Below are 27,637 nucleotides of genomic sequence, written 5' to 3'. Positions count from 1 at the left end.
TTTTAAGGCTAGTCAAGTGAAGCAGTGGGAGTGGAGAAGGAACAAAGAAATCTGTAACTGGTTGTGATCAATTAGTTGTAAACACCACTGCACTCGGACCAGCCTTATTATTATTTTTTTAAAGGCTAGTCAAGTGAGGCAGTGGGAGTGGAGAAGGAACAAAGAAATCTGTAACTGGTTGTGATCAATTAGTTGTAAACACCACTGCACTCAGACCAGCCAACTGTACATGTCTTAAGAACTTTACTATACCAGATAAATCAAAGTGTCAGCCCTGGGTAACACAGCATTTTGTGTGTGTCCAGGTTATACTTTAATTATTAACTAGCTGGCTTATTCCTCAAAATCCTGGTATTTTTTTCAAAATACCGTAGTAGCTATTAGAGTATGATTTTAAGAAAATGATGATCTTATGTATCAAATATGTTTTTTTTTTTTTTTCCCAAGATGGAATTTTGCTCCTGTACCCAGGCTGCAGTGCAATGGCGTGATCTCGGCTCACTGCAACCTCCGCCTTCTGGGTTCAAGCAATTCTCCTGCCTCAGCCTCCCGAGTAGCTGGGACTACAGGCGTGCACCACCATGCCCAGCTAATTTTTGTATTTTTAGTAGAGACGGGGTTTCACCATGTTGACCAAGATGGTCTCAATCTCTTGACCTCGTGATCCACCCGTCTCAGCCTCCCAAAGTGCTGGGATTATAGGTGTGAGCCACCGTGCCCGGCCACGTATCAAATATGTTTTAAGCTTTTTCTTGGTTATTATCCTATTTTAAGTGAGTAGATGAGTATGAAAAACTTACATATATAGGAAGGACTATAATTGGCTTCTAGTAATTATGCCTGCTACTATTTAGAAGAGAACAATATAGCACATTTAAATTATTTTTGAGGATGAGTCTTCTGTTTGCTTGACCAAAGGTTGGCAAACTATGGCTATGGACAACATTTGGCTTGCTACCTGTCTTTGTAGTTTTATTGAAACACAGCCATGCTTATTCATATCGTCTGTGGCTACTTTCACAGTACAAAGGCAGTCGTGGTTGTAGTGGAGACTGCAAAGCCTAGAATACTTACTCTCTGACCCTTTACAGAAAAGGTTTGCCTGCTGCTGTGCTTGAGCTATAGGAAATATAGACGGGCATTTGCTGCAAATCCTTTTCCTTTTAAACCGAGCTGTAATTTGCATAGAATGAAATGCACATGTCTTAAGGGTACAGTTTAAAAATTTGACACTGGTATCCACTAGTGTTTCCTGTATGCCTTGTTTAAGGTAATAGAACACCCACTCTAGAAAGTTCCCTGTTGCCTCTTTCCAGAGCCAGTTTAGGCGGCTATTTGATTTCTGTCACCAGAGATGATTTTTACCTATTTTGTTTGTTTGTTCGAGATAGGGTTTCCACTGTGTAGCCCAGGCTGAAGTGCAGTGGTGTGATTGAGGCTCTCTGCAGTAACAGCCTCCCGGGCTCAAGCAACCCTCCTGTCTCAGCCTCCTGAGTAGCTGGGACTACAGGTGCACTCCACCACTCCTGGCTAATTTTTGTATTTTTTTGTAGACTAGGTTTTGCTGTGTTGCCCAGGCTGGTCTCCTAGGCTCAAGCCATCTGCTTGCCTCAGCCACCCAAAGTGCTGGGATTATAGGTATGAGCCACCATACTTGGCCAGTTTTACCTGTTTTTGAACCTCATATAAATGGAATCACAGAGCATAAAAGCTCTTTGATGTCTGACTTCTTTTACTTAGCAAAATGGTTTTAAGAGTCATTCTTGTTATTGCATATATCCGTATTACCTTTTTTTTAATTTCTGTGAGAATTCCACTTTGTGACTATGATGCGGGATTATTTTTTGCCCCTTAGTGCAGGTAATCCAGGTTCTTGTCTCACAACCAGGAAAAATTAAGCACGTGGACAAATTAAAGTGTGAGGAGAGTGGAATTTATTAAGTGAAAGGGGAGCTCTCAGCAAAGAGAGGGATCCTCTGCAGGCTTCCACCTCAGATTGAATACCAGGCCACCACATATGTGTTGAAGAGGCCAGGCTCCTCACCAGCCTAAGATGCTAATTCCTGGTGGTTCTACCCCTTTCCCCCATTGGTATGTGGGCTGGTATTCTGAGCCACTCCACATTGATTTATTTTTCTTACTGCACATGTGTTAAGTGATGGAATTTTTCACTGTGGACATGTTTAGGCAAGCCCCCTGTGCATAATGGCCTGGGCAGGTCGAAGGTTCTCCAGGGACCCTTCCCTCTTTGCCTAGGCATTTGGCTATCTACTGACTCTATCAAATATATAACAATATTTAAAAATGCATTCTCATGTTGATGGATACTTGGATTCTTTTCAGTTTGGAACTATTATGAATAAAGCTACCATGAACATTTATGTGTAAGTCTTTGGGTATATGTATTTCATTCAGTCCATGACTAGGAGTAGAATTGCTGGATGATAGGATATGTATATGTTTAACTTCGTAAGAAATTGTTCAACTGTTTTCCAAAGTGCTGTACCACTTTACCCTCTGACCAGCTTTGTATTAAAGTTCAGTTGCCTCATGTGTCAGCCAAACTAATACCACGCTGGGTGTTGTCAGTTTTTAATTTTAGATATTCTTCTGGACGAATATTACCTCATTTAGTTTTAATTTGCATTAAATTATTGATCCAGTGATTGGTGGTGGTGAGTTTTTTATGTGCTTAGTAGGCATTCACTTATCTTCTTTTCTGAATGTCTGATAAGTCTTTTGCCTATTCTTTTAAAGTGGGTTTTTTTTTTTTTTTTTTGAGAGGAAGTCTCGTCTGTTGCCCAGGCTGGAGTGCAATGGCATAGTCTCGGCTCACTGCAGCCTCCCTCTGCCTCCCAGATTCAAGCAGTTCTCCTGTCTCAGCCTCCTGAGTAGGTGGGACTACAGGCACAAGCAACCACCCCCGGCTAATTTTTGTATTTTTAGTAGAGATGGGGTTCACCGTGTTGTCCAGGCCAGTCTTGAACTCCTGACCTCAGATCATCCACCTTCCTTGGTGTCCCGAAGTGCTGGAATTACAAGTGTGAGCTACCATGCCCAGCCTCAAGTGGGTTCTTAGACAGTTTATAGTTGTGTCTTTTATTTTTCAATCCACTGTGACAATTTGTCTTTTAATTGGCGTAAACAGGCTCTTCACACTTGAAGTGATGATTAATGTAGTTGGATTTGTTCATATTTGTTCTATGTATTACACTTGTTCTCTTTTCTTTATCTCCCTTCTTTGGTTTAAATTGAGCATTTTATATGATTTCACTTACCTTCCTTCAATGTGTGTGCGTGTGTGTGTGTGTGTGTGTGTACATATATATATATATATATATATATATATATATATATATATATGTACACACATAATTTTTTTTTTTTGAGGCAGTCTTGCTCTGTCACCCAGACTGGAGTGCAGTGGTGTGATCTCAGCTCACTGCAACTTCTGTCTCCCAGGTTCAAGCAATTCATGCCTGACTAGCTGGGATTACAGGCATGAACCACCATGCCTGGCTAATTTTTGTATTTAGTAGAGACGGAGTTTTACCATGTTCGCTGGTCTGGTCTTTAACTTCTAACCTCAAGTGATCCACCGGCCTTGGGCTCCCAAAGTGCTGGGATTATAAACATGAGCCACCTGGTCCTCACCATATTAATTATACTTCTTTAACATTTTTTTAGTGGTCACTCTGCATTGTAGCATACACATTTTCAGCTCATTTTGCTTAATTATTGGTGAATGCAGAGCAGGTATGTAGCAAGACCTTTCCCAATTCTTCCTTCCTGTGTCTTAAGATATTGCTGGCTGTTATTTCACTTACTCCTATGGAATGATCACTTCACTACATTGTTACTATGATTCTTTTAAATAAATAGTTGTCTTATAGCTCGATTAGAAGTAAGTATAAAATTTTGTTTTACCTTCATTTATATATTTGTTTATTTTAATTTTAATTTTAATTTTTTTTAAGAGATGGGGTCTCGCTATGTTGCCCAGGCTGGAGTGCAGTGGCTGTTCACAGGTGTGATCCCACTGCTGATCAGCATGGGAGTTTTGACCTGCTCTGTTTCCAGCCTGGGCCGGTTCACCCCTCCTTAGGCAACCTGGTAGTCCCTTGTTCCCAGGAGGTCGTCACATTGATGCCGAACTTAGTGTGGACACCCGATCGGCATAGCGCACAGCACCCCAGAACTCCTGAATTCAAATGGTCCTCCAGCCTCAGCCTCCCGAGAAGCTGGGACTACAGGCACGTGCCATTGTGCCTGGCATTTACCTTCGTTTATTAATTCTCCAACTATCTTTATGTAGATCTAAGTTTCTGATATACAGTGTTTTCCTTCTCCCTAAGGAACTTTTTAAAAACATTTTTTGTGGGGCAGGTGCATTGACGTGAATTCCCTTGGTTTTTGTGTTTCTCCCTTACTCCGAGGATACAGCATTCTAGCTTTTTAAAAATTTCTTTCTCTGCATACAGCATTCTAGCTTTTTAAAAATTTCTTTCCTTTAAAAAACTCTTTAAATAGTTCACTTCACTTTCTTTTTTGCTTGCATGGTTTCTGATGAGAAAGAAACCTCTGTAATTGTTGTCCTTGTACCTCTATAGGTATGGTGTTTTTTCTTCTAGTTTCTTTCTTGATTTTCTCTGCCTTTTGTTTTCTTCAGTTTCAGTGGTATGCCAAGGTGTGGATTTATCCTGGTTGGTTTTCTCCCAGCTTCCTGCATCTGTGGTTTGGCTGTCATTAATTATGGAAAATTCTTGGCTGTTGTTACTTTTACATGTTTCTTCTGCCCCGTACTCTCTTTTTTTCCTAGAAAGTGTCAGAAAATTTTTCAGTTACTTTTGTGTTACACGTTTGAAATTGTCCTACAGTTCTTGGTGGATATTCTCTTTAATTACTTTCCTTTGCAGTTCAGTTTGGAAAGTTTCTGTTGGAATGCCTTTAAGCTCATTAATTCTTTCCTTAGCCATGTCCAGCCTACTGATGATGAGTCCATCAGAAGTATTCTTCATTCCTGTTACAGTGTTTTTTTTTTGAGACGGAGGTTCGCTCTTGTTACCCAGGCTAGAGTGCAATGGTGCGATCTCGGCTCACCGTAACCTCTACCTCCTGGGTTCGAGCAATTCTCCTGCCTCAGCCTCCTGAGTGCTGGGACTACAGGCGTGCACCACCATGCCCAGCTAATTTTTTGTATTTTTAGTAGAGATGGTGTTTCACCTTGTTGACCAGGATGGTCTCGACCTCTTGACCTCGTGATCCACCCGCCTCGGCCTCCCAAAGTGCTGGGATTATAGGCGTGAGCCACCATACAGTGTTTTTTATTTCTAGTGTTTCTTTTTGGTTCTTTTATAGAGTGTTTATGTCTCTGGTATGTTATCCATTTTTCTTGCATGTTACCTAATTTTTCCATTACAGCCATTGACATAGTGACCATCATGTTGCTAAGCAATCAGTGAGCTTGCTGTCTGATGTGTATAGAAGCCAATACCATGGCACTTTTCGTTTTTGAGAAAAGAAAGCTTTATTGTTGTTGACTGGCAAGAGGACAGAAGGAAATGCTTAAATCTGTCTCCTTTAGCTAGGGGATGACATTGGTTTTACAGACATTGGGTAATGAGGCATGATGATCCAAGGTGATACCAGGAGTCACGATTTGACTGGATCCTGCCATATGGTGTCTTTTTTTTTCTTTTGAGTCAGGGTCTTGCTCTGTTGCCCAGGCTGGAGTGCAGTGGCATGAATCATAGCTCAGTGCAGCCTTGAACGTGTGGGTTCAAATGATCCTCCTGCCTCAGCCTCCTTGGTAGCTAGGGCTACAGATGCATGCCACCATGCCCTGCTAATTTTAAGCAATTTTTTGTAGAGACTGAGTTTCTCTGTGTTGCTGAGGCTGGTCTTAAACTCCTGGCCTCAAGTGATCCTCCTGCCTCACCCTCCCAAAGTCTTGGGGTTACAGGCATGAGCCACTATATCTGGTTAGGTGTTTGCTTCTTAATTCAGTCTCCGTTCCTAGGTCCCAACTCTTGGGTTCCACCCATGGTTGCAAGTTTGGTTCACTTGGACATGTCCAAGTTATGTGACCTTCCACCTGGGGGTCCATGGCGGACTGAAAAACTACTCACCATCTTATTACACAAAGGTGGACCAAGTTGGGCTGGTTCTGTGGTTAGAATTGTTATTTTAAACCATGTCTGATAATTCCAAAACCTGTGTCCTGTTTGAATCTGGTCCTGCTGCTTGTTTTGTCTCTTTAGTTAAAAGGTTCAAACACATATTGTAATTTTTTGTTGAAAGCTAGATGTGCTATATTAGAAAATAGGAACTGAGGTAAAAGGCCTTTAGTGTTGAGTTTTATGTTATTGTGGCTAAGATTTTCTCTAGTGTCCTTGTTTTAGGCCCCTCTTTTAGAGTTTGAGCCTTGCAGCTCTTTGAGCTATAATCCTTTGCTATATACTAGAGATGTGTTGGTAAGGTGTTGGGAGGGGAAGCATTCCATAGCCTTTTGATTAATATCAGCCTTTTCCCAGGTCAGTGTCCCTGATATGTAACTTTCATAAGTGTTTCATAGTGTTTTTCCCCCTTAGGTAGGACAGGTAGGCCAGAAGAGGCTAGAGTTTAGGAAACACCATTTTCCTAGATTGGACAAGTTTTTGTTTTCAAAGTTTTTGGGAAACATCAGAATAAGACTATACTTTTGGAGGAAGCTCTTGCTCTTGGGTGTATTTCACAGTGGTTGCTGTGCCTCTCCTTCTGGTAGAGACTAGAAAGGGCCTTTCTTATTTCTTCACTTAGAGAATTTGGTGTAGGGTTCCTGGAGGTAGAGCCTAGGGAATTATGGGAGCCCCTTAGGACTACAGGCTCCAAGGGTTTCTTACTTGTATGTTAGTTCATACTCCAGCAGTTTGTCAGAATTACCATTTAAGTAGTCCTGTTAGTTTATGGTTCCAGCAGATTCTGCTCCAGACCAACAATACCTTGATTGTGACTCTGGATTCAGCAGTTAAAAGATTTTGATGTGGTGATTTCCTCATGACCTCACTTTCTTGATGAATAGCTGATGATTTTTAGTTTGTTAGGTGAATTTCTTTTCGTAAAGGCAAAAGTGACAACTTCCAAGCTGACTAGGAAATCCTACCCATTCTTTGAAATAGGGCTTATATCTCTATTATTGAGTGTAAGGATTCTTTATATATTGTGGATATAAGTCGTTTGTCCCGTGTATGAATTGTGAATATTTTCCTGTCTGTGGCTTGTTTGTTCATTTCTTAATAGTGTCTTTTGATAAATAGAAGAATTTAATTTTGATACATTTAATGTCTTTTTTTTTTTTTTTTTTTGAGACGGAGTTTCGCTCTTGTTACCCAGGCTGGAGTGCAATGGCGCAACCTTGGCTCACCGCAACCTCTGCCTCCTGGGTTCAAGCAATTCTCCTGCCTCAGCCTCCCGAGTAGCTGGGATTACAGGCACGCGCCACCATGCCCAGCTAATTTTTTGTATTTTTAGTAGAGACGGGGTTTCACCATGTTGACCAGGATGGTCTCGATCTCTTGACCTCGTGATCCGCCCACCTCAGCCTCCCAAAGTGCTGGGATTACAGGCTTGAGCCATTGCGCCCAGCCCTACATTTAATGTCTTTTCCTTTTTGGTTATAGCTTTGTGTGTCTTATCTAATAAATACGCTTATTCCAAAGATAAGAAGGAAGATTTTCTCTTTTATTTGCTTTAAGAAGCCTTGTAGTTTTAACTTTCATGGTTTAGATATCAGATGAATCTCAAATTTATTTTTGTATATGGCGTGAGTAAACAGTTCAGGTAGTTTGGCACCATTTGTTGAAAAGATTTTCCTCTCCAGACTGAATTGTGTTGGCACTGTTATTTGAAAATCAACTTACCATATGTGAGTGGGTCTGTTTCTATATATTCTATTCTTATCCGTTGATCTATTTGACCATTGTTATGTTAGTATCACACTGTCTTGGTAACTGCGGGTTTATAGTATATCTTAAAGTCAAGTCGAGTAGGCACTCCAATTTTGTTCTTAGCAAAATTGCTTTAGCTATTCTGGATCATTTGAATTTCAGTTTAAAATTTAAAATCAGCTTGTCATATTCTGTGGAAGAAGCTGCGATTTTCCTGGCATTGATTAAAATCTGTAGGTCATTTGACATTTTATTTATTATTATTTTTTGGCCATATTCTACCATGCTGTCAAGTTCAAGACATTTTTTAAATTTATCTTTCTTTATTTAAAGAAGTTTTAATTGACAAGTAAAAATCGTATGTGTTTATGATATATAACATCATGTTTTGTAATATACATTGTGGAATGACTAAATCAGGCTAATTGACATAGGCATTACCTCACTTATCATTTTTCATAGTGATAATACTTAAAATATAGTCTTCTTTTCTTTTTTTAAGAGAAAGTGTCTCGTCCTGTTGCTTAGGCTGGAGTGCAGTGGTGCAGTGTTGCAGCTCACTGTAACCTTGAACTCACGGGCTCAAGTAATCTTCCTGCCTCAGCCTCCTGAGTAGCTGAGACTCTAGGGTGCATGCCCCCATGCCCAGTTAATTTTAAAAACTGAAGCATATAGTCACCATGTTAAATGATAGATCTCTTGAACTTATTTCTGCTAACTTAAGTTCTGTATCCTTTGACCAAAATCTCCCTGATTTCTCCCCCAGCCCCCGGTAACCACTATTATACTCTTTCAGCTTCTGTGATTTCAGCTTTTTTAGATTCTACATGTAAGTGGGATCATGCAGCATTTGTCTTTCTGTGCCTGGCTTATTTTACTTAACAGTTTCCTCCAGGTTCGTCCATGTTGTCTCATGACAGGATTTCCTTCTTTTTAAAGGCTGAATAGTATTCCATTGTACATATATACCACATTTTGTTTATCCATTCATCCACTGAGGGACATTTTGATTGTTTTTATATCTTGGCTATTGTGAATAATGCTGCAGTGAACATGGAAATACAGATGTCTTTTCAATATACTGTCTCCATTTCCTCTGGATATGTAACCAGTAGAAAGGTTGCTGGATCATATGGTAATTCTATTTTTAATATTTTCAGAAACCTCCATACTGTTTTTCATAATGGCTGTACTAATTTACATTTGCACCAACTGTGTACAAGGGTTTTTTTCTTTTTTGATGATAGCTATTCTAACAGATGTGAGGTGATGTTTCCTGATGGTTTTAATTTGCAGTTTCTTGATGATTAGTGATGCTGAGCATGTTTTTATATACCCGTTGAATACCTGAGGCTATAGGCACATGCTACCACACCTGGCTATTTTTTTTTTTTTTTAATCTTTGTAAGGTTGCGGTCTCTCTGTGTTGCCCAGGTTGGCCTCGAAGTGCTGGGCTTAAGTGATCCTCCCACCTTGGCTCCCCTAATGCTGGGATTATAGGTGTGGGCTACTGCTCCTGGCTGTCATCAATGTTTTATAGTTTTCAATGTACCCTCCTTGGTTAAATTTATTTCTAAGTATTTTTCATAGCTATTTTAAATGAAATTGTCTTAATTTCTTTTTGAAATTTCAAGCATATTGAATCTTCTGTGAAACAATATCTCAATTTTTCTTTTTTTTTTTTTTTGGAGACAGAGTCTTGTTAGGCTGGAGTACAGTGGTGTGATCTCAGCTCACTGCACCCTCCACCTCCCAGGTTCAAGTGATTCTCTTGCCCTAGCTTCCTGAGTAACTGGGACTACAGGCATGTACTACCATGCCCAGCTGATTTTTATATTTTTAGAAGAGGCGGGGTGTCACTATACTGGCAAGCTGGTCTTGAACTCCTAACTTCAAGTGATCTGCCCACCTTGGCCTCTCAGACTGCTGGGATTACAGGTGTGAGCCACTGCACCCAGCTTTCAAATTCTTTTATGTCATCTTTAATTTCTTTAAGTGTTATCTTCAGTGTACAGGTTTTGCACAGGTATCCCATTTTTCTTGCTAATATAAATGGTGTTTTATTATCAATACATAGAAATACTTCGCATATTGATTTTTGTATATTGTGATATTGCTATAAAAACTTAATAGCTTTTTTTGGGTAAATTTCTTAGGAGTTTTTAATGTATATGATTGTGCCATCTGGGAATGTAGTTTTATTTTTTTCTTTCTTTTTTTTTTTTTTTTGAGTTGGAGTTTCGCTGTTGTTACCCAGATTGGAGTGCAATGGCACGATCTCAGCTCACCGCAACCTCTGCCTCCTGGGTTCAGGCAGTTCTCCTCCCTCAGTAGCTGGGACTATAGGCGCGCACCACCATGCCCAGCTAATTTTTTGTATTTTTAGTAGAAACAGGTTTCACCTTGTTGACCAGGATGGTCTCAATCTCTTGACCTCGTGATCCACCTGCCTCGGCCTCCCAAAGTGCTGGGATTATAGGCGTGAGCCACCGCACCCGGCCATTTTTTTTTTTTTCTAATCTGGGTGTCCTTCATTTCTTTTTCTGACTTTTATGTATTTTTGCCTTACTTCTGCTCCTTAACGGAAAGCAGTCTTTCTTAGCTGTAGATTCTTCTTAGATGCCCTATTTTAGGTTGAAAACATTTTTTATAATTTCTTGTTTGCTGTTCTTTGGTAACAGTAATGGGTGTTGGATTTGTATCTTTCAAGGAACTTTTGTATTTCAGCTAAGTTGTTGGAATTTATGGATGTAAGGTTGTTCATAGTGTTTTCTTTTTTTAAATTTTTATTGGATTTTAGGTTTTGGGGTACATGAGCAGAGCGTGCAAGACCGTTGCGTAGGTACGCACATGGCAGTGTGCTTTGCTTTGCTTCTCCCCTTCACCCACATTTGGCATTTCTCCCCAGGCTATCCCTCCCCACCTCCCCCTCCCACTGGCCCTCCCCTTTTCCCCCCAGTAGACCCCAGTGTTTAGTAGTGTTTTCTTATTATCCTTTTAATGTCTGTAGGAATTGTAGTAATTTTCATCTTTTTACTACCGATATTCATAATTAATATTTTCTTTTTTTCCTGATTGGTATAGCTTTAAGTGGGGTTGGTCTATTTGAAAAGCCAGGTTTGGTTTTCATTTCCTGTGTTGGTTGACTCTTGAATTTCATCATTTTTACTCTTTATTTCCTTCTTTCTATTTACATTGAGTTTAATTTGCTTTTCTTGACTTGATATCTTTTCTTTTAGACAGGATTTTGCTCCATTGTCCAGGTTGGAGTGCAATGGCACAATCATGGTGCACTGCAGCCCTGATCTGGATCCTGGGCTCAAGTGATCCTCCTATCTCAGCCTCCCAAGTAGCTGGGACTATAGGCATGCACCATTGTGCCTGGATAACATTTTTTCTTTCTTTTTTTTTTTGAGACAGTCTCACTGTGTTGCCGAGGCTGGAGTGCAGTGGTGCAATCTCAACCCACTGCAGCCTCTGCCTCATGGGTTCAAGTAGTCCTCCCACCATGCCCAGCTAAGGTTTAAAAAAATTTTTTTTGTAGAATTGCGGTTTTGTCATCTTATGTAGGCTGGTCTCAAACTCCTGGCCTCAAGCCATCTTCCTGCTTTGGCCTCCCAAAGTGCTGGGATTACAGGCGTGAGCCACTGTTCCCAGCCATTTTCTTTCTTTCTTTCTTATTTATTTAGAAACAGTGTCTCACTCTCTCGCCTATGCTGGAGTGCAGTGGCATGCTATCAGCTCACTGCAGCCTCCACTTCCTCTTGCTTTAGCCTCCGGAGTAGCTGGGATTACTGTCTACCACCATGCCTGGCGAATTTTTGTAGTTTTTTAGTAGAGACAGTTTTTTTCCATGTTGGTCAGGCTGGTCTTGAACTCCTGACCTCAAGTGATTCTCCCACCTTGGCCTCCCAAAGTGGTGGGCTTATAGGCCTGAGCCACTACACCTGCCCCCTCTTTTTTGGGTTAGGAGTCTCGCTCTGTTGCCTAGGCTGGAGTGCAGTGGAGCAATCTCAGCTCACTGCAGCCTTCTTCTCCCGGGGTCAAGTGATTCTCCCAAAGTTCTGGGATTATGGGCATGAGCCACTGTACCCAGCTGTTCTTCAGTTTGCTTTATGTATTTTGAAGCTCAGTTACTAGATGCATTCACATTTAGGAGTGTTATATCTTGATGAGTTGACCTTTTGACTCCTTGCGAAATACACATTTTTATCTCCCGTAATAGTTCCTATCCTGAGTGTACTTTGTCTAATGTTGCCATTCCAACTTTCTTAAGATTAGTATTTGTGTGGTGTATACATTTGTGTCTTTGTATCCTTGGGAGATTGGCCCAGTACTTCCCAAGGACCCCCAAATCTGTGGATGTTGAAGTCTTTTATATAAAATGGAGCAGTATTTGCATATAACCTTTAGCACATCCTGCTGTATGTTTTAAATCACTTCTAGATTACTTAAAATGCCTAATATAGTGCTTACATATAACTTCAGTTGCATGGATTCATTCAAGTAGTATTTGGCACATAGAAATTCAACTTTTGCTTCTTGTAACTTTGTGGAACTTTTTTTCACAAATGTTTTCCATCTTCACTTGGTTCATCCGTGGATGCAGAACTCATGGATGTGGAGAGCTGACTGCATATTTTTTCTATTCCTTTTCCTTTTCTTTTAATCTATCCATGTTTAAGATAGGTTAAAGAACAGATGAGCCAAAACAAATAGCAAGATGGTGGACTTAAATCTGCTTAAGAGGATTAGGTTCCAAAAGACTCTGGCTTCACTTTCTCCCTGCTCACTGATAAAAGTGAGCTGCCATGTCACGAGTTATCTTATGGACAGGCCTATGAACAAACTGAATCCTGCCAGCAACCACTTGGGTAAATGTGGAAGTGGATCCTTCATTTGTTCTATTAAGCCTTGAGGTGATTCTGGTCTGTGATAGATCATGTCTAGGGTTCTGACTTCCAGAAATTAAGTTATAAAATATTTGTTTATTTCAGCTGCTAAATTTTGGAGTAGTTATGCAGGCATGGATAAACAGTACAGCTGCCTACTCATAGTAGTGAATAAATACTGAAGAAAGAATATAAACATAGCTTACTAGGCTGGGTGTAGTGGCATACACCTGTAATCCCAGTGCTTTCGTAGGTTCAGGTGGGAGGATTATTTGAGCCCAGGAGAGGAGGTTACCGTGAGCTATGATTGTACCACTGCAGTCCAGCCTGGGTGACAGAGTGAGACCCTGTCTCTTAAAAAAGGTCTTATTAATGTCAAAGTAAGATTATGTAAGTGCAAGTACTTTTTTGTTGTAAATCACTATGGGTTATGACTTTCTTATATGATCATGTTATCTTTATCTGATAGCTTACCATAGTGTGTACATACCACATGTATACTTCGATTTTTCTTTCCCCCCCTTTTTTTTTTCAGACAGTGTCTCGCTGCCACCCAGTTTGTAGTGCCGTGGCACAATCTCAGTTCACTGCATCCTTGACCTCCTGAGCTCAAGCAGTCCTCATACCTCAGCCTCCTGAGTATTTGGGACTACAGGCATGCGCCACTATGCCTGGCTAATTTTTGTATATTTCGTACAGACAGGGTTTCACCATGTTGCCTGGGCTGGTCTCCAACTCCTGGACTCAAGCAACCCACTCCCTTTGGCCTCCCAAAATTCTGGGATTACATGCATGAGACACTGTGCCCGGCCTGCTGCTTCTTTTTAACAGTTTATTTTTCCTTAGTGTACTACTTTCATTGATTTATTATTTTTTTAAACTTTAACATATAATTATAGAAAGATTATAAGAAGAGTACAGAGAGGGCCGGGTGTGATGGCCGACGCCTGTAATCTCAGCACTTTGAGAGGCTGAGGCAGGTGGATCACCTTAGGCTGGGAGTTTGAGATCAGCCTGACTAACATGGAGAAACCCCATCTCTACTAAAAATGCAAAATTACCGGGGCGGGATGGCGCATGCCTGTAATCCCAGCTACTCGGGAGGCTGAGGGAGAATTGCCTGAACCCAGGGACGGAGGTTGCAGTGACCCGAAATCTCACTCTTGCACTCCAGCCTGGGCAACGAGTGAAACTCCGTTTCAAAAAAAAAAAAGAAGAGTACAAATAACTCTTATATCCTTTACCCAGTTCGTATCTGTACCATTTATTTATCATTTTCCCCGACTGTCTTACCGTTCCCCCTTCCGTAGGATCTTTGTATACATGTAAATACGCACACACACACACATTTTTTTTTTTGAAACAAGGTCTTGTTCTGTTGCCCAGGCTGGAGTGCAGTTAGATGAACACAGATCACTGCAGTCTTGACCTCCTGGCTTCAAGTGATCCTCTTGTCTCAGTCCTTGAATAGCTGGGTCCATGCGCATGCACCACCAAGCCCAGTGAGTTGTTTTTGTTTTTTTTGTACATACAGGGTCTCACTATGTTGGCCAGCCTGGTCTCGAACTCCTGCCTCAAGTGATGATCCTGCCTTGGCCTCCCCCCTTTTTTTTTGTATTTTAATCACTTGGTTAAGGTGATTTTCTGCCAGACTTTTCTAAAAGTTACCAATTTTCTTTTCAGAATCAGTAATTTGTTGGAAGATGGCTTTGAGACTATAGTTTATTCTTTAACCCCTAATATTTCTGCGTATATCACCTATAAACAGTGATACAGTTATCAAAATCGAGAAATTAATCTGAAATAGATCCTCAGTCTTTTTGTTATTACATTGACTTTTTTTCTTTTTAAAATAAAGATGTGAGATTTCGTTATATTGCCCAGGCTGAAGTGCAGGGGCTATTCACAGGCACGATCATAGAGCACTGCAGCCTCCAACGTCCTGGGCTCAGATGATCCTCTTGCCTCACCCTTGTGTGTAGCTGGGACTATAGGCAGGCACCACCACACCCAGCTAATTATAAAAAAAAATTTTGACCGGGCGCAGTGGCTTATGCCTGTAATCCCAGCACTTTGGGAGGCCGAAGTGGGTGGATCACCTGAAGTCAGGAGTTCAAGACCAGCCTGACCAACATGGAGAAACCTCATCTCTACTAAAAATACAAAATTACCGGGGTGTGGTGGCGCATGCCTGTAATCCCAGCTATTCAGGAGGCTGAGACAGGAGTATCACTTGACTGCTGGAGGCAGAGGTTTGTGCCATTGCACTCCAGTCTGGGCAACAAGAGCGAAACGCTGTCTCAAAAAAAAAATTTTTTTTAGAGACAGGGTTTCGCTCTTGTTGCCCAGGCTGGTCTGAGTCTTGGCCTTAAGCCATCCTTCTGCCTCAGCCTTTCCAGTTGCTAGGATTACAAGCCTGAGACACTGTGCCTGGCTAGCAAATCTGTTTCAGAGTACAGTTGTCCCTCAGTATCCATAGGGGACCAAAATCCATGCATACTCAAGTTCCCCAATTGGCTCTGTAAAGGTAAAGTCTGCCTGCGTATGTAAAAAGTCAGTCCTGGCTGGGCGCGGTGGCTCACGCCTATAATCCCAGCACTTTGGGAGGCCGAGGTGGGTGGATCACAAGGTCAATAGATCGAGACCATCCTGGTCAACAAGGTGAAACCCCATCTCTACTAAAAATACAAAAATTAGCTGGGCATGGTGGTGCGGGTCTGTAGTCCCAGATACTCGGGAGGCTGAGGCAGGAGAATTGCCTGAACCCAGAAGGCGGAGGTTGCGGTGAGCCGAGATCGTGCCATTGCACTCCAGTCTGGGTAACAACAGTGTAACTCCGTCTCCAAAAAAAAAAGGGTCAGTCCTTCATGTAACTTGGTTTTGTATCCAGACAATACTGTATTTTTGGTCCTCATTTGGACCTGGGCAGTTGAAACCCATGTTGTTTAGTATCATCTGTATTTCCATATATCTTACACACTTTCTCCTGAGTACTTTAAGTCAGTTCTAGGTTATTTATAATACGGTTTAAAGCTATGTAAATAATTATGCTGTATTGCTTAGAGAATAATGACAGAAAAAGTCTGTACATGTTCATACAGATGGCAGTTTTTTTCTAAATATTTTCAATTTGTGGTTGTTTGAATCCATGGATGTGGAACCCATGGATATGGAGGGCCAATTGTATATTTAAAAAAAAAAAAACAACAACCATTTTCACCACAACTGTAACTGCCTTGGCCTCTAATCCGGATTATCATCACAGCTTCCTTACCAGTCCTTCCCTCTTTGCCTTGTTAAATACTGTTCTTAACACAGCAGCCAGAGTGATCCTTTAAAAAAGCAAATCGATCTTTTCATTCCTGTTCAAAACTCTCTTTCCCTCATTTCACTCCCAGTAAGCTTCTTTAGAAGGGCCTAAGGCCCTGCATGATATGACATACGTTTTCTCTAATCTCTTTACTTCCCCCCTTGCTCATTCTCTTTCAGTCATAATTGTTTCCTTACTGTTTTTCCAGAACATACAAGGGATTTTGTTTCTTCTGCCTACAGTATTCTTCCTTCAGATATCTACATGGCTTACTCCTTACTTCTTGTAAGACTTTGCTTAAATGCCTTTTTCCCTTGCCTGCCCTATTTGAAATTGCAACTCTTTTCACCTCTGGCACTCCTGATGGTTTTTCTCCTACTTTTTAAGAAGTACTTACTACTTCAAGATATAATACATAATTTACTTATTTTGATTATCATGTTTCTTTGTGCAAGATTGTAAGCTCCATTAAGATAAGGGCAGGGATTTTTGTTTGTTCCCTAATTTTCCCCAGTGGTTAAAGGCCTGACATATTTCAGTAAATATTTTTTGAATTTGTTGAATGAATGAATATTATTGCTAACACATTTATACACACTGAATTCAATGTGTATGAGTTATACCTACATAGTAGGAACTGAGTAAAATGAATGGCATTTTGATTGGATGTTATTAGAAGGCTTTTTAGAGGAATTACTTGCAGTCATTAAAGTATTTCATTGTGCTGCCTTCAAAAAAGGTGTTGATATTTTGTTGCTAAGATGTCCGTATAAAATGAAGGCAGTCAGAATTCTTTTATTGAAAATTGTCCAAACAGAGTAGTTTTTAAACATTGCCACAGCTGCTCATTTAAAGAATTTCCTCTACCTTTAACTACCTTTTTTATTCCCACTGCCCTAGAATCTCAACAGTGGCAACCGTGGAATGGAAAATGTCACAAATAAACAATTTGGTAACTATTCTTTAGAGAATGTTGTTTAGGGATAATCACAGTAGATAAAGGATGTTGATGAGGCCACAGTGTGTGTGAGGGGATGATCTCAGTCTAAAGGGTTAGTTAGTAGAGTTACCAATAGAAGATGTCTTTGGGTTTAGATGTGTTTAGAGTTACAGGAGACTACGAAAGGGTGAATGTTAAAAGGCTTAATTAAATGTTTAAAACAAAACCCTTGGAGTTTCACACAATCCGAAACCCCATTTGAATATTCTGTTTATTCCCTTATCTCGATAGTTATTATTTCTTTTTTTTTTTTTGAGACGGAGTCTCACAGTCGTCCAGGCTGGAGTACAGTCATGCGATCTTGGTTGACTGCAATCTTCACCTCCCGGGTTTAAGCAATTCCCCTGCCTCAGCTTCCCAAGTAGCTGGGATTACAGGCACCCACCAGTACACCTGGATAATATTTTTGTATTTTTAGTAGAGACGGGGTTTTACCATATTGGCCAGACTGGTCTCAAACTCCTGACCTCAGGCACTTCACCTGCCTTGGCCTCCCAAAATGCTGAGATTACAGGTGTGAGCTACCATGCCTGGCCTATTACTCACTTTTTTTTTTTTAAGAAAAAAAGGATTGAACATTGATTACATATGAAACATTGTAGTATGTTCTGTGGAGGAGTATGTAAAGGTAAATAATCAGGAGACCATAATCAATAAGTGTGTATAGATAGTATAGCAAATCTGTTTCAGAGTACAGTTGTCCCTCAATATCTGTGGTGGGCCAAAATCCATGCATACTTAGGTTCTCCTGAGTGGGACTTCATATAAATATCACTTTTATTTCTGTTTTTGGAAAAAGAGCAGAGCCAACACAAGTTTTCTATTCTGGAAAGTATTCACATGGGATCACTAGACTATCCGTTAGAAAAAGGTAGGACTTGGATATTAATTTCAGTATTTAAGCTGGACGCGGTGGCTCAAGCCTGTAATCCCAGCACTTTGGGAGGCTGAGGTGGGTGGATCATGAGGTCAAGAGATCGAGACCATCCTGGTCAACATGGTGAAACCCCGTCTCTACTAAAAACACAAAAAATTAGCTGGGCACGGTGGTGCGTGCCTGTAATCCCAGCTACTTGAGAGGCTGAGGCAGGAGAATTGCCTGAACCCAGGAGGTGGAGGTTGCAGTGATCCGAGATCGCGCCATTGCACTCCAGCCTGGGTAACAAGAGTGAAACTCTGTCTCAAAAAAAAAAAAAAATTCCAGTATTTAAGATTCTGTTAATTTTAAAAAGTTCTAGGATTCTGGAAAATTATGAAGTAGTTTTTTGATAGCCTCTTTTGTGGTCATATAGTATCTTGATAGATTAAAACAATCTTATTCTTGAATTTCATATGCATTTGAGGTATCATATAAGGTTTAACTATGAATTAATGGTTTATTTTCAGAATCTTCTGTACATAGTACTTCATAAGCTTTACTTTAATGCTAAATAAAACCAATTCCTATCAGATTTGATGATGAAACACTTATTTGTGCTGCTTTATTACAGTATTTCTTTGCTTTATTTGCCCCCTGAATTATGCTTCAGCAGACGAGAGCTTCAGTAATTGATACTTGAGGCAGTAAAGTTGATTGGTTTGTTGTCTTAACCAAAGAACTGAGAAGTTCACAGAGCAACTGCTGGACTTATGTACATTTGCTGTGTGTTTCTAAGGAGACTGTCAATCTGGTGGTGTTTGCAGCCAGCATCTGCCGCCCCCCCCCCCCCCGCCCCGCCACTCTCCCATGTCTTCACATTTGGCTTGTTAAAGCCTTCTTTTGTATACCTTTATTTGTTCACCTGTTGTACAGTCTTTTTTTCTTTTGGTCATCTGCATTCACTCATCCAGGTTTTCTTTCCTTTTAAAAATGTCTTCATTCTGCTTGATTATCTTCCATTCTTCCCTTAAACCATAATCTATTATCATAGCAGTCAAACCTTATGAAAAATTGCTTTTGAGACACTTAGGATGTAAATACTAAGTATAATTTTTGAGAAATACTTTTCATTTTATACTGAAGTAGTCTGTAATTAAATGCAGTGATATGTTTTCAAGAGAAATAATTTATGTCTAGGAAAGAAATGTTTTGTTTTGTGTTTTTAAATTAAAAGGAATAAGTTTAAAGTTGGCCAGGTGCCATGGCTCAGGCCTATAATTCCAGGTCTTTGGGAGGCCTGCAGGAGGATCACTTGAGCCCAGGAGTTTGAGACCAGCCTAGGCAACATAGTGAGACCACACCCCTACAAAAAAATGAAAAAAAAAATTAGCTGGGCACAGTGGTCCGTGCCTCTAGTCCTAGCTACTCAGGAGACCAAGGGCGGGAAGATTAATTGACCCCTGATTATGCCATTGTATGCCATCCTGGGTGATGGAGCAATACCCTGTCTCAGAAAAAGGGAATATTTAAAGCAAGGCTTCCCTGGACTACATTAGAATTGTCTTATGCCACACATAGCATACACTAACACTAACGATAGCTGATGAGCTAACAACGACGACAACAAAAACACCAAAAAATCTTACAGTGTTTTAAGAAAGTTTACGAATTTGCGTTGGGTGTCATTCAGAGCCATCCTGTGCTGCATGTGGTCCATGGGCTACATGTTGGACAAGGTGGGTTCAAAGTAATAATACAGAACTAATAACTCTGTTTTTATCATCTTTTACAGTGTTTTACGAAGTAATATGACTCTTGATCTAGGTTTTATAATATCAAAAAAGCCTTTGTTTTCTGTAATTTGAAAATGAGTTTTTGGGAAAAAACTTGGCTAGAAAATTCTGGTTATCAGAATTATTATTATTTTTATTTATTTATTTATTTTTTTTGTGGGGGGTCGGAGTTTCACTCTTGTTACCCAGGCTGGAGTGCAATGGTGCTAACTCAGCTCACTGCAACCTCTGCCTCCTGGGTTCAGGCAATTCTCCTGCCTCAGCCTCCCGAGTAGCTGGGATTACAGGCATGTGCCACCACGCTCAACTAATTTTTTGTATTTTTAGTAGAGACGGGGTTTTACCGTGTTGACCAGGATGGTCTCGATCTCTTGACCTCGTGATCCACCCACCTTGGCCTCCCAAAGTGCTGGGATTACAGGCGTGAACCACCGCTCCCTGCCAGAATTATTTTTTATGACTACATTTTCAAATGTAAGTTTCTTCTGTTCTCTTTGTCTTTCGTCATATTCTGAAATTATTAGGGGGAGAAAGTTGCTAGTTTTTAGAAGTGTCATAACTACTTGGGAAACATCTTGTTGATTCTATGTGAAGAATGATAAAACATGGCCAGAAATGAAACTTTATGATCTTATTTATCTTTTTTATTTTTTAATTTGAGACAGGGTCTCTCTTTGTCACCCAGGCTGGTATGCAGTGGCATGATCTTGGCTCACTGAGCCTCTGCCTCCTGGGCTCAATCGATCCTCCCACCTCAGCCCCCCAAGTAGATGGGACTACAGATGCATGCCACCATGCCTGGCTGATTTTTTTGTGTGTGTGTGTTTTTGGTAGAGGCAGGATCTCCTTCTGTTGCCTAGGCTGGTTCCGAGCTCCTGAGCTCAAGTGATCCCCCCCACCTTGGCCTCCCAAGGGATTACAGGTGTAAGCCACTGCGCCTGGCAAAGAGCTTTACATTTTAATTGTCCTTGATGTGTAACAAGACAATAAAGATAGCTATTGCAACACTTCAGTTGACACTAGGGTCCCCTTTATGTGTTATTTTGGGTGTGTTTTATTCTTTTCGAAAAGCTCTTTCTGTTAATCATTGAAATAGATTTGAAGTAGAATTATCAAATGTAATTGTTTATTTTGAAGACTTTGCAACTTTCACCATATCCTTCTAAATAGAGTTTATATTTTGAATGTGACAGTTAAGATGTTGAATTAATTTAAGACGTACAGATGTGGCTAGCACTTTGGGAGGACAAGGTGGGTGGATCACTTGAGGTCAGGAGTTCAAGAGCAGCCTGGCCTACATGGCAAAACCCCGTCTCTACTAAAAATAGAAAAAGTAGCCGGGCATGCTGGTGTGTGCCAGTAATCCCAGCTACTTGGGAGGCTAAGGCCGGAGAATCACTTGAACCCAGGAGGCAGAGGTTATAGTGAACCTAATAGCGCCACCGCACTCCATCCTGGGTGACAGAGCAAGACTCAGTGACACACACACAAAAACTGAAGATATACAAATTTAACTCAATTTTCTGGTTTTTCTGTACTTGAATATTTGATCACATTTTCAGACTACTGTTTTTCTTTACAGTTGGAAGTCCAATGGTAATTCAAAGGTTAAGAATAGTTTTTGTTGCTGAAGTTAATCCCAGCACTTTGGAAGGTCAAGGTGGGCAAATAGCTTGAGCCCAGTAGACCAGCTTGGGCAACATGGTGAAACTCTATCTCTACAAAAATTAGCTAGGCAATGGTGGCGTGCATCTGTGGTCCCTGCTACACAGGAGGCTGAAGTGGGAGGATCGGTTGAGCTTGGGAGGTTGAGGCTGCAGTGAGCCATGATCATACCACTGCACTTCAGCCTAGGCAACAGAGTGAAACCCTGTCTCAAAAAAAAAGTTTAAAAAAATATTAAGCAAATCAGTAGTTTTGTTATATCTACTCTGCTGATTCATAATTTAGCCATGTGAAGCAATAGGCCAACTGTGATGTTATGAGGCAAGATCCCTTACATCTGATACTACTTGCAAGTTCGGGGATTCCTGAAGCTACCCACACATTCAATAATTTGCTAGAAAGACTCACAGAAGTCACTGAACGCTCTTATGCTCACAGCATGGTTTGCTGCAGGGAAAGGACATAGATTAAAATCAGCCTAGGGAAGAAATGCCTAAGGCAGAGTCCTGGGAAGTACTGTTATTCCCCCTCCATGGACACATTACTTTCCAAGCATTAGTGCGCGGCAGTAGGCATGGAGTATTATCAACCAGGGAAAGTCGCTGGAGCCTTGGTGTTTACAGTTTTTATTGGAACTCTGTTATGTAGGCATGAATAATTTATTGTTCATGAGTCTGATTTCAGTCTAGTTTCCAGCCCCTTCAGGTGTGACCCAAAGTCCCTACCCTAAATCACATTATTGTTCTTTCTGGCATGGCTATTCCTTACCCTGCACTGTCTGATGACCCAAGGCCCCAGGCGGAAAAAAAAATAGTCCTACTCGGGAGGCTGAGGCACAAAAATCACTTGAACCTGGGAGGCGGAGGTTGCAGTGAGCTGAGATTACACTACTGCACTCCAGCCTGGGCGGTAGAGTGAGACTCTGTCTTGAAGGAAAAAAAAAAAAATAGTGTCCTCTGAGGCATGATATTTCAAGGACTTAGAGATTACCTCCAAGAAGGAAAGGGCAAAAGCCACACCTTCCTTTGGACAAGGTAAATTTTTGACTATCCAAACTGTGAGCCATGTTAAAACGAGACAGTCATTTGCTAATTTTAACAGTGTTTGAAAGACTCCTGTAGAAATAAAAATGCTTCTTAGTTGTCGCTTGTAGTGCAGTAGTAAACTGAAGTTACATTTTTCTATAGGAATTTGAGATTTCTTATAGTTTTATCTTTTCCTCAAAAAAGAAAAGTTGTCTTTCACTTCTGAATATTTATCCTGAAAAAATGCAGTATTGAAGAATTACTGCAGCATAATTTATATCAGTAAATTGGATGAAACACTGTAATTTAAAATAGGGGAATAGTTAAGGATGTTGTTACAGAATTTTAATAATCTGAAAATAATGGTGATGCAGCCTAGGCAAAATGGCAAGAGTCAACACAAACTAAAAAATAAATGATTGATCAGTAGAGTAAAATGTAATAAATGATTTTTTGTCTCTACGAAAATTAAAAAATCAGCTGGGCAAAGTGATGCATGTTTCTAGTTCTAGCTACATGGGAGGCGGAGGTGGGAGGGTGGCTTGACTTGGAACATTGAAGCTGCAGTGAGCTATGATCATGCCACTGCACTCCAGCCTGAGCAACAGAACAAGACCCTGTCTCACAAAAATAAACAAATAGTGACAGACTAACAACATGGAAAAAGCTTATCAGTTAAAAGGATAATGGATTGGAGCACAGATTTATATTATAACTTGTTAAATACATATTAAGATGAATGACTTATCAAAATGGAATATGATCCAGTTATTTGACACTTATAGATTTATTCTGAGATAACTGGATAAGTAGGCAAAGATGCTTAAATAAGGTGGTTACAATGAAAAGTTTTGCTTTTTTTCTCTAAACAAATCTCATCACAGCGTTCTTCAGGAAAAATTCAAATGCATAGACAGATACATGCTTTATTCTTTTCCCCAAACGTTAACCATAAATGAGATTTTAATAAGTGTCCTGAACAATTTTATATAAAGATATGGATTTTGGTACTAAAAATGGATACTTTTTTTTTCCCTTCAAGACAGAGTCTCACCCTGTTGCCCAGGCTGGAGTGCAGTGGTGTAATCTTGGCTCACTGCAACCTCTGCCTCCTGGGTGATTCTTGTGCCTCAGCCTCCCAAGTAGCTGGGATTACAGGCATGCATCAGCATACCCGGCTGAGTTTTGAATCTTAGTAGAAACAGGTTTTCACTGTGTTGGCCAGGCTGGTCTTGAACTCCCGACTTCAGGTGATCTGCCTGCTTTGGCCTCTCAAAAGTGCTGGGATTACAGGTGTGAGCCACCACGCCCTACCTGTAGTATTTATCTTTAAGCTGCCCATGCAGTTGTATTGAGTAGCCAAGACAGAGCGCTAGTATCTTGTACCTCATACTCTGCTGTAGGCTCTCAAGGGATATAATCTAGTATAAGGCACAAATAATAGACCTTAAGGTAGCTGAGAACTAACTTTGTGTACATATTTGACAAAATTATGATATTGACAGTTACAGGAAGAATATATTATGTGAGCTGAACTAAATTCTAGAACCTTACACATTTTAATGTTAAATGATGATAAAAATGAAGTTGAACCCTTTCACTCAGGGTAGAAAAATTCTCAAGGGTGTGGTGCCATTTTACCTGTGACTAGTAGATAGGATTGGATATGTAGCAAAGGAATAGTGCTTGAAGAAGGAGAATATCATAAAAAGATGCAAAGTAAATATGATTTGTTTGGAGAAAATTACATGACAGGGCAGTAGTATTGTGAGAAGAGATCCAGATTAGAAAGAGTTTTTCATTGCCATCACAGGACCTTCAGTAACCAACAGGGAACGATTTCACATTAATAGTTGATTGGAAATTTATTTGGTAGGAAACTAGGTAACAGTTTATTGAATGAGATAAAAATAGAAAAAAAAAAGGGGTCCAAAGTGGCTCCCGCCGGAGGTCATGGCGCTCGCGAAGGCGAGGTCATCAGTTCAAGGCTAACCTGAGCAACCTCATAAGCTCAAACTGATTGGCAAAAAAAAAAAAAAAAAAGTAACTTCTCTTGCCAAATTGAAACTGAAATGGCATGTGTGCATTAAGAAGAATATAGTCAGGCTATATTCTTAGTCAGTCATGGTGGCTCACGCCTGTAATCCCAGCACTTTGGGAGGCCAAGGTGGACAGATCACTAGAGGTCAGGAGTTTGAGACCAGCCTGACCAATATGGTAAAACTCCATCTCTAATAAAATACAAAAACTAGCTGGGCGTCATGGTGGACACCTGTAATCCCAACTGCTCAGGAGGCTGAGACATGAGAATCACTTGAACCCAGGAGGTGGAGGTTGCAGTTAGCTGAGATCGTGCCAGTGCACTCTAGCCTGGGTGACAGAACAAGACCTTGTCTCAAAAAAATAAGAATATAGTCAACTTTTGGGATTCTTTGGGGCCTGTGTTAACAGCTTAACACCTCCTCTAGTTGCCTTTCTGGTAATCTCAAGTGTTTAAAAGAAAGTGCTTTCTTCTTGCTAGTTTTTTTTTTTTTTTTTTTTTTTAATGTCAAAAATATAGAAAGAGTTGGTTTCTCACAGCAGGTAACTTGTTTGGATGATGGAAAGGTGTTTGTGCTTTTGACTTCTCAGTTTTTCTCTTGGAAATGTTTGACTTTCAAGATACTGCCTTATTTTTTCTCACCAATTTTTTTTTTAACTCTTTTGGTAGATTTCTTATTTGCCTTTCCCTGGAGCTGTTGTATCCCTTTATAGTTTTGTTTAAGAGAGGCTATTAGGTCAATTTTTTTTCTTCATTTTACAAAAAGTTATTTGCTGTCAGTTTAAATTTGTATAGTTTCTGGTGTATGTTATCTGCCTTTTGTAATGTTTCTTTCTTTTTGTTATGCTTATTTTTGAAGGGAGGCCTTCTGGACCACCATTGTACAGAAGCATAGTGTTGAGGATAAGCTGTGACAGTGGGCTGTGGCAAGGTTGAACACAGGTGTTAGTGATGGCTTTTCTAAGATAGCAAGACTCTCAAGCCAGTAGGAATCCTTTGGCTCAGTATGAAGTATCTGTTGTCCTATATTTTATTTTTTAATTTTATTAAACTTTTGAAACAATTAGAGATGCATGGCAAGTTGTAAAGATACTATAGAAAGGTCTTGTGTTCCCCTCACAAAGTTTCCTCCAGTGGTTACATCTTATATAATTATAGTACACCATCAAAACAGGAACATTAGTATTGGCACAGTGCCTGTATATAGTTCTATTTGATTTTATTGCATATTTAGATTCCTGTAACTACCATCACAGTCAAGATGTAGAACTAATCACCACAAAGATCTCCTTATGGTACCATTTATAATCATACCTACCACCTCCACCACCTCCGCCCAATCATCTCTACCTCCTGGCAACCACTAATCTGTTTTCCATCTCTATAATTTTTGTCATTTTGATAATACTGTTGGTGAAATCTTCGAGCATATTATCTTTTGAGGTTACTAAGTGTATGTTTAGTTTTTTAAGAAATAACCAAACTACTTTCCAGAGTCTTTACCATTTTACATTGCTACCAGCAATGTATGAGAGATCCATTGTTACCACATCAGGTCTACATTTTATACTATAACTTTTTATTTTAGGGGTTCTGATAGTTAAGTGGTAGTATCATGGTCTTAACTTTTCCTTGAAGTGACTTTTAATTTGCATTTTTAAATGAGTAAATTAGGTTCAGTATCTTTTCATGTGCTTATTGGCCTTCTTTTGTTTTTTTTTTTTAATTTTTTTTTTCTTTTTAACACGGGGTCTTGCTATGTTGCCCAGGCTGGAGTGCAGTGGCTGTTTACAGGCGCAGTCCCACTACTGATCAGCATGGGAGTTTTGACCTGCTCCATTTCCGACCTGGGCCGGTTCACCCCTCCTTAGGCAACCTGGTGGTCCCCCGCTCCCAGGAGGTCACTATATTGATGCTGAACTTAGTGTGGACACCCAATTGGCATAGCACACTACAGCCCAGAGCTCCTGGGCTCAAGCGATCTTCCTACCTCAGCCTCCCGAGTAGCTGGGACTATAGGTACCTGCCACTGCATCTGGCTTGTTGGCCTTCTTTGGAGAAATAATTTTTTCAAATCCATGGGTTATTTGTCTTTTGTTGTTGAGTTGTAAGGATCCTTACATGTTCTAGGTACCAGTTTCTTGTGAGCTATGTGATTTGCAAATACTTTCTTCCATTTTCCATGTTGTCTTTTTATTCTCTTGATGGTGTTCTTTGAAGTACAAACGTTTTTATATTTGACAAGTTCTATTTATTTTATTTTGTCATTTGTGCTTTTGTTTTTGATAACCCATTTTTTTTTTTTGTTTATTTTTATTTACTTAGAGATGAGTTCTTCCTGTGTTGCCCAGGTTGGTCTTGAACTCTTGACTGCAAGTGATCCTCCCTTTTTGGCCTCTCCAAGTGCTGGGAATGCAGGTGTTAGCCACCGTGTCCAGCTTTTTGTATCCCATATAAATGCAGCAATACAATGTGTATTTTTTGAGTGACTTTTTAGGTTTGTGAGACTTATCTTTGTTCTGTGGAGCAGTAGTTCATTCTCCTTGTATAATCATTGCATGCATTTACAAAAATTAACTCAGATATTCTAGAGTTGATGGCATTTAGTTATTTCCAATTTGGCTAGTGCAGATAATGCTGCTGAAGACAATCTTATGTCTAGGTGCACACAAGCAGTCAATATCTTGGGGGATACGTATCGGAGTAGACTATATAGGGGTTCTAGAATATTCATATATTTGACTTTAGTAGATTGGATCAGTTTTCCAAGTGGTACCAGTTTACATTCCCACTAAATTGTACTTACTTAACTCCCATGTAAGAGTTTTCGTTACTCCACGCTATTACTAATGTGATATTGTCAGTCTTTTTAATATTATAGTATTTTATTGTGGTTTTAACTTGCATCTCCCTGATGACCGAAGAGGATGTGGTCAGATATCTTTTCTTATGTTGATTGGATATGGTGTTAGTCATTTATATGTGGTTTAAGAAAACATTTAATTCTTATTCACTTACAATGGTGGTAGCTGTTATGGAGCTATACTTGTTATTCTGGGAATCAGGCTGAAACAGTAGCTCCTATTTGAGATGTGCTCTTATTTCAGAGAGAAAGAAAAAATTGGCG

General features: G+C 40.1%; 1 protein-coding gene across 19 annotated transcripts in view; it reads left to right on the top strand.

Moving 5' to 3' along the window:
* The window catches only part of PTBP3 (polypyrimidine tract binding protein 3), a 115,984-nt gene that overhangs the window by 6,813 nt on the left and 81,534 nt on the right, over window positions 1-27,637 (top strand). For 4 of the 19 annotated variants that reach the window (XM_054258958.2, XM_078374350.1, XM_078374375.1 and 1 more), the window contains one exon: window positions 20,107-20,253. The exons of the other annotated variants lie outside the window; for them this stretch is intronic. In XM_054258958.2, coding sequence (XP_054114933.1) covers window positions 20,236-20,253 — 18 coding nt within the window. In that variant the 5' untranslated portion in view covers window positions 20,107-20,235. The remainder of the gene's footprint in view (window positions 1-20,106; window positions 20,254-27,637) is intronic. 19 annotated transcript variants of the gene reach the window in all.

The sequence above is a fragment of the Callithrix jacchus genome, chromosome 1 (genome assembly GCF_049354715.1).
Source record: "Callithrix jacchus isolate 240 chromosome 1, calJac240_pri, whole genome shotgun sequence".
Lineage (NCBI taxonomy): Eukaryota > Metazoa > Chordata > Mammalia > Primates > Cebidae > Callithrix > Callithrix jacchus.
Note: the sequence above shows the minus strand (reverse complement) of the source record. Positions and strands in the feature narration are given on the sequence as shown.